Here is a 7,514-nt window from a genome sequence, read left to right as displayed (position 1 = left end):
AATTTTAAAAATAAAAAATCAAATAAAGATAAAAAAAATTAATGGAAATTTTACATTTAAAAAAATGCTGAGAGGCAAAGAAATAATAGTTGGTGAAAAAATAATTTAGAACAAAGTAAAAACAAGCTCAAAGAAGGAAAGGAAAAAAAAAAACAATAAAAAAGAGTAAGAGAGCGAGAGGCGCAAATAAATCTTGAAATTTGTGAAATTTACAATTTATTTACATAGTATATGGCACAAGATGAATTATGTATTAAATTTTCAAAGAATGTAATAAAATATGAGAATAGTAAATTAATGAAATTAAATAAGTAATTTTTTTTATTATAACGTAATTTGCTAAATACTAATAAATAAGAGTGTATGAATACATTATTAAATTACAAGTAATTATAAATATTTTTTATTTTTTTTATTACTCATAGTGGTATTTAACTTATTTTATGATTTTATGCAAGATTAAGAAATTTTTTCAGAAAATTAACTGCATAAAAGTGTTTTACATAGTATTACCCATATAAAAATAGAGACAAAAGGTTATACATAGTATGTGTTGTTAAAAACAGACGATTCAAGATATGAATCAAGATGTCAAACGATACAAATAGGTTATTTGAATCTATTTGGAAATAAATCGCACATTTCACCCAATTGAATCATCGATTTTAAATTTCTGATTTTGTTTGTCCGTTTTTCAATTGATTTTAATTTTTTAATTACAAAATACTTTATAAAAAAAATCTATTTGAGAAATGAAGAAAAAGATAATGATGATCTATGAATAAGTGGATAAAATGGAAAAGATAAGAAGATGGTGATGATTTATTCAAAAAATAGAGACGAAGAGGATGCAAAAGCAAGAAAGAAGAAGAAGATGATGAGAATGGTAGAAATGAAAAAAATTAATTATTATTTTATTTATTTTCTTTTTAATTTTTATTGGTTAAAGAGATGAAATAATAAATTGATAAGATGGAAGAAACACATACAAGTGAATAAAGATCAAATAAAATAATAAAGAAAATTTATTATTATTTTTTTAATTTTCTTTTTAATTTTTATTGATTAAAGAAATGAAACAATAAATTAATAAGATGGAAAACTAGGTGCAAGTGAATAAAGAACAAATAAAATAACAATTTTTTTATTATTTTTTTAATTTTTATTGGTTAAATGTTGAATTTAAAATTAATATTCATATTTGGATTGATAAATGATATATTGATATTATTATTATGGTTATGATTATTATTATTTTTATGGATAGATTTATCTCAATATTAAAATATATTAGTATTATGAATAATACAATTATTAAATACTATAAATAATAATAGAGTTTTTTAGGGTAAAAAATTGTGATAGATATTCAAAAATAAAAAACCAAATGAAGACAAAAAAAAAAAATTTTAACGGAAATTTTACATGTAAAAAAATGCTGAGAGGCAAAAGAAATAATAGTTGGTGAAAAAACAAGTTAAAACAAAGTAAAAACAAGTTCAAAGAAGGAAAGTAAAAAAATAATAATAGTAACAGAGAGACAGAGAGAGAGAGAGAGAGAGAGAGAGAGAGAGAGAATAAATCGTGAAAATTTTGAAATTTACAATTTATTTACATAGAATATGGCACAAAATGAAAATTATGTATTCAATTTTCAAAGAATGTAATAAAATATGATAATAGTAAATTAATGAAATTAAATAAGTAATGTTTTTTATTTTTATTATAATGTCATTTGCTAAATACTAATAAATAGGAGTGTATGCATATATTATTAAATGTACAAGTAATTATGAATTTTTTTTTTGTTTTACTGATAAAGGTATTTAACTCATTTTATAATTTGATGTAAGATTGAGAAATTTTTTAAGAAAATTAACTGCATAAAAGTGTTGTAAACAGTATTACCTAAATAAAAATAGAGATAAAAGGTTGTACATGGTATTACCCAAATAAAAATAAAATAAAATAAATCAAAATACTTTGAAATTTTGGCAGTCCTTGAGGCCTGTTGGCTTGCTCTGTTGTATAAGGAAATAATTATAGGGAACAGAACGAAGCAAAGAAGATCAATACCCATCTCAAGAACACAACAAAAGAAATGCAGAGAAGATTGATTCTCAAACTTGCCTCAAACTTCCCCACGAAACTCTGTGATTCCTCCATTAACACCTCCTCTTCACACTTACTCTCTAAACCTTACAAAACCTTCGCTTCCCTCACCAGAACGCCCCAAACCCAAACCCAAAACCCCTTCCTTACCCACCCACTTTCCCAATACTTCTATTCATGGCGGTCTTTACACGGTTTCTCTGAAAAACTTCGTGGGTTCCTCTCCAACCCACTTCTTGCTAACCAGATTTTGGCTTCCTCGAATACCCTCTTTCATGTTTCGAGGAGGGGTCTCTTGGATTCTAGAGTTGGCTTTCTGAAAGTCCAATTTCGCAAGCAGAATTTTGACTTCAATTCTAATTTTCATACGTATCGGCGTGGCTGGTTAGTGGTTCTCTCTGGGTTCTGGTCTTTGGTTGCATAGCTATTGTTGGAAAAGAAAATGGAAGAAAATGAATAAAAGTTAGTGGATTGGCAAGTTTATTTCTCATTTTATTCCCTTTTTTCCCTTACATTTCTCACCAATCAAAGCTGGTTTTAGTGTTTGAGGAATTTGTATAGTCAATATGGTCAGTATCAGGAATTTGTATTTTTATTTTGGTCGTAGTTGGAATAAGTTGAAATTTGATTGATCATTTTAACTAATTGTAATAAGATCAATGTCAATCTGATGATTTTGATGAAAAATGCATCAATCATCATCATTGACAACTCAAACAATAATTAGATAGTGACTGGTTAATTTGTTTATACCTTCTTCACGGATAGAGTGTAGAAATGATTTTTGTTGGATATGAAGTAATAAAGAAATATGTTAAAGTTTCGCATCTTTAGTTTGGGAAAATCTTAGTTACTGCATTCTGGGATCTCTAATGAATTTCCAGAATCAGTTGAACTTCAATATTTAGTGGAGATGATCAGAGACCATGCTTATTACCATTCTTTGCCCCATATAGAATTCAGTTTTAGTTCAGCATTTGACCTTTGCTGTAAAAGAGCAGTCTTTCAAACTTGTTTCTACAGAATTGGACCTTGGGTTTATCATAAGTCAATCAGCCTTCACATCATATTTTCCAGAGAATAAATTTCCTTTTGAAAGATCCTTTGAACATCTTATGAACTGAAAAGGGTCATCATTGCATGTTAAATATTACTGAATGTCAGATCCTGCATATTTATTGTAAAACTGTTGCCAGATGCAATTGGTTTGATATTGTCAGTCTGCTTCTCTTAAAATTTTCATTATTTATTATCATGTCAGAGGATCTCTAGTTTAGTTGTTTTCTTTTTAGGAAGGGAAAACTCAAAATTAACTTTAGTCTACTTCTACCACCATATGGTGCTGTCTGAAGACAAATTTTTTTAACAATGGGTGCTGTTTAATTACATAGGCAAGTTCTTTTTATTATGTTGAACAAATTTTATTTCATCCTTTTGTATTCTCTTAAATACATTGATCACAGATGGTTCATCAAAATAAGTGTTCAAAACAAAACAAAACAAAAAAAAAAAAGAAACAAATATTGATAGCATATGGATCTCAAGAGTCAAGGCTACAAATTCTTTTTTGGAATTGCATAATTCTACTCTTAGAACTCCTATAGATAGGTGTCCGTTTAAGTTTATATGTCCATAATCTGTTTTCTCCTCTTTGCAGGAGATCATGGTTCCGTGGGCTAACAACTAATGACGTGGTTTTGGGTTTAATTATAGCTAATGTCGCTGTTTTCCTGTTATGGCGAATTGGTGATTATAAATTTATGATGAACAATTTTACTGTGAGTGCAAAAATTGAAACTAGCTCATAATCTTTGAAATATTATGATTTTGTCTCCCGACCTTACTATGTGGGGCATACTTTCTCTTGTGATGGTGGGTGCTGCAAATGTTGAGCTTTTTAATGGTGACAACCAGTTACTATGCTGGAAAAGAAAATTTCAAAACAAGATGTGTATCAGGAAATAAACATATTTCATTTTTGGACCCTTATGGTAAAGAAACTGGAAACATAATATTGAAGGATGAACTGCTTGGTATTTTGCATATTTCTAAATTCAGTATTGTTTATTTTTACTATATTTTACTAACCTATTGATATTCTCTGAACAGATTTCACTTGACAATATTAAACATGGACGTGTGCACACATTGATAACTTCTGCATTCAGTCATAAGGATGTGGAGCATATCATTTCTAACATGATTGGACTATATTTCTTTGGTATAAGTGTATGGTCATCTTCCTTGGAAACTTTTATTCAGCTACGCTTTCAGATTTTATTTCTTGTGTTTTCTTTTAGTTACATCTTGCAGATGATTTTGCTATGTGGTAACTCTTACAGATGATTTTGCTATGTGGTAACTATGTGCACTTAGAATATTAATTTGGAAAAGCTTGCGTGTGGATGTCTAGTTGTTACTTTTTATGTTATTTTCTGTAAGTCCAGGGCCCACAGGCTGATCGTTATGTTGCTTTCCTTTAATTCTTGAAATTATAAGGAACCTTGATCTAATTTAGAGTAACATGGCATATGTAGCAATAATTAACATTATTATTTATCTCTTACACAACTTTCATGATGTCCATAACAAGCTTGAAGCAGTGTAATTTTTATTTCATGGAAGAAAGCATTCAGAATACTGAAAGTATACAAACTTTGAAATTTTAACTATTCAAAATCCATATGAGAGATCTTTTATGTTTGAGCATTAAGAATTGTTTGAACAAAGAATGGTGGTGTTATTTCTGTTTGGTGATAACTGAAATAACTCAGCATATAATGTTCTGGTTAGCATATTACATGAATTCATCAGCTTGTGATTGCATATAATTGGTGAATTACATAATGTGACTATTCTTATGTCAATCCTGTGATCATCTCATTGATGTTTACCAACTTGGCCATTCTATTTTTCCAAATGCAAGAACACGATTTAATCCAGAGGATAATCAATTTTCTCCAGACAATGAAGAGATCAGATAATAAATATTGTACGATAGTTGGTTGCTTGTTAAATTCCTCTTATAATTGGTTGCCTGCTAAATGCCTCTTTCCTTTCATGAAGGCTTATCGAAAGAGGAACTAAAAAATTGAAGAATTCACTGACCGAAAAACCAGTGTTGGACAGAGTTATAAGAAACTATATCTTAAGAATCTATAAATGATATTTGGTTTTACCTTGATGGTCTGACCTATCAGGAATTCAATATTATGCAATGGTTAATGTTTTCTTATCCACTCCAATTTTGGGACTTGATATAACCTGTTAATAATTAACACATGACTTACTCATATGGTTAGTTCCCTAATTTCCAGTTATGTTTTTTAATCTGTTTGTGTTATCATTTTCTCATCTTGGCACACTGGGCAGACTGGAAGAAATTTCGGGCCTGAATATTTGCTTAAATTGTATCTAGCTGGAGCAATTGGTGGCTCTGTTTTTTATTTGGTGCATCATGCCTTTTTGGCCTCCCAATCAAAGGTAACTTGATAATTAAAAATAATTTAGATATCTGCAATAGCTATGTAAGATTACAATTTTGATGGATGTTTGAATTGACAATTTGCATTTAAAAAAAGAAAAGGATATAAATTAAAAATCATTCTGATCAACATACTAAATTAAAAATCATTCTGAATGATTTTATGCTGATAAATGACTAACAGATAAAAATTTCACATGATTTTAGATTAAATGGATGAAATTGTGTTGCTCTGCTCAAAATGTAAATTCTATTAAATATGTTTTGAAAATTCTATTAAATATATTTTGAAACAGAGAGCAAAATTACTACTTTTTCATGAATTTAAAGTGAGTCATATGGATTTTTGCTTTAGTTGACATATGGCAACTCCTCGATGTAAATTACACTTCTTTTGGTGTTTCCTTACATTTTGCTGTTCACAGGGCAAACTGCTATGGAACGACCCTTCAAAAACACCAGCATTGGTATGGTTTTTGTCAATCCTTCTCGTTATTTTGTTCTTTGCTGTTCTTACCAGATCAGTTGGACCTATAACTTCATTAGCATCTGCCTAACCACATTTCTATTAGTTGATTGACCAAGAGATGAATGGAAATGATTTTGCTGGTTTTTATATTCAAGATGGTGTATATTATTTCAAACTTGCAAGTTTTTGACCATTGAATATCCTTGTGAACATAGGGTGCAAGTGGGGCTGTCAATGCTATCATGTTGCTTAATATATTCCTCTTTCCAACATCTACGATATATTTCGACTTCTTCATACCGGTTCCTGCCATGTTAATGGTAAAGCTGCTCCTTTATTGTCTGATTGATTACTATTAATTATGCAAATCCTTATGAATTGCTTTGCTTAACTTTTTAATTTAGGGGGTCTTCCTAATTGGCAAAGATATCATGAGGATGCTACAGGTATTCACGTTTTCTTGTGGATTTTTTTTTTTTAATACTTTTATGGATGTGTTTGCATGCTGTCTTTCTTCATACTCTGCTGCATATGTGAATCTGAATTTCCATGTCAATGGGGACCTTGTTCATCAATATTTTTGATTCACTGGGGAAACCATCCCCAACTAAGAACCCTGCCATCCTGCAGCCCAAATTGGGTGACTGACATCCAGCCCAAATAGTTTTGACTCCGACGAGCGATGGCACTTGAGTGAACTGAGAACTTTGAGCATCTTACCCTTATGTGTCGGACAGCATATGGTGTCGTTTAGTCAGTTGATGCAGTTTTTTGTTTTATTGCCATTATTGCAGGGAGACTCGAACATCTCAGGATCTGCACACCTGGGTGGTGCTGCAGTTGCAGCCTTAGCCTGGGCACGACTTCGAAAGAGACATTTCTGAATCTTGTAAAATGGCTCTGCAGATTAGTTTCTTCATCTTTTTTGCCTCTTTCTATGTCAAAAGGAGAGATTAAAACATTTCTAAGCATTTGGTTTTTGCTAATTAGAACATACCTAAACATTAATTAGTAGTTTCGTAAAGGTTTTTCTCTTGGTTAACGTCCCAATCAAGTATTGAAACCGAGCTCTTTTATATCTTCTTGAGCTGTTGATTTGTTATCGTTATTTTGTAGGTGGTACTCCCAATGCCAATTGGAATGTGAAATTCTGTTGAAGTACACACTTTGAAAGAGAAAATAGAAAGAAAGCTTTTGTTTATTTATTTAGTGCTTTTGCATCCCCTTTCCTATTCTTTTCTTATCTTGGAGGTTACTGAAATTTATTCCTAGTCATTTCCTTTTTCATAGATACATTGCCAAACATGTGAAATACTTTAAATTTCCAGCATCATTTCCTACAAATAGAAAATTATTTTTATAAAAAACTTGTATACTTGAGCTGTGTTTGAATGGACAATTATAAAATAAGGTATGATGTCATGAAATTTCTGTATTTTACCAAATGAG

The 7,514-nt window shown here is 30.1% G+C and overlaps 1 protein-coding gene across 1 annotated transcript; it reads left to right on the top strand.

Moving 5' to 3' along the window:
• Positions 1 to 2,000: 2,000 nt before the first annotated feature.
• LOC107419033 (RHOMBOID-like protein 12, mitochondrial) lies at positions 2,001 to 7,274 on the top strand. Its single transcript, XM_016027750.4, has 8 exons — positions 2,001 to 2,496; positions 3,770 to 3,890; positions 4,222 to 4,341; positions 5,485 to 5,595; positions 6,022 to 6,063; positions 6,281 to 6,385; positions 6,470 to 6,511; positions 6,860 to 7,274. The coding sequence occupies exons 1-8, from the start codon at positions 2,102 to 2,104 to the stop codon at positions 6,947 to 6,949; spliced, it is 1,026 nt and encodes a 341-aa protein (XP_015883236.3). The 5' UTR covers positions 2,001 to 2,101; the 3' UTR covers positions 6,950 to 7,274.
• Positions 7,275 to 7,514: the final 240 nt, after the last annotated feature.

This window comes from Ziziphus jujuba, chromosome 2 (genome assembly GCF_031755915.1).
Source record: "Ziziphus jujuba cultivar Dongzao chromosome 2, ASM3175591v1".
Lineage (NCBI taxonomy): Eukaryota > Viridiplantae > Streptophyta > Magnoliopsida > Rosales > Rhamnaceae > Ziziphus > Ziziphus jujuba.
The sequence above is the reverse complement of the archived record's forward strand: the minus strand, read 5'-3'. Positions and strand labels throughout refer to the sequence as shown.

What these genes read in the sequence shown, in the direction of transcription:
- LOC107419033 (XM_016027750.4), top strand. Translation starts at nt 2,102, where the DNA reads ATGCAGAGAAGATTGATTCTCAAACTTGCCTCAAACTTCCCCACGAAA. An exon ending in TTTTGGCCTCCCAATCAAAG is followed by an intron (nt 5,596 to 6,021) that starts GTAACTTGATAA and finishes TGCTGTTCACAG; the next exon opens with GGCAAACTGCTATGGAACGA. An exon ending in ATATCATGAGGATGCTACAG is followed by an intron (nt 6,512 to 6,859) that starts GTATTCACGTTT and finishes CCATTATTGCAG; the next exon opens with GGAGACTCGAACATCTCAGG.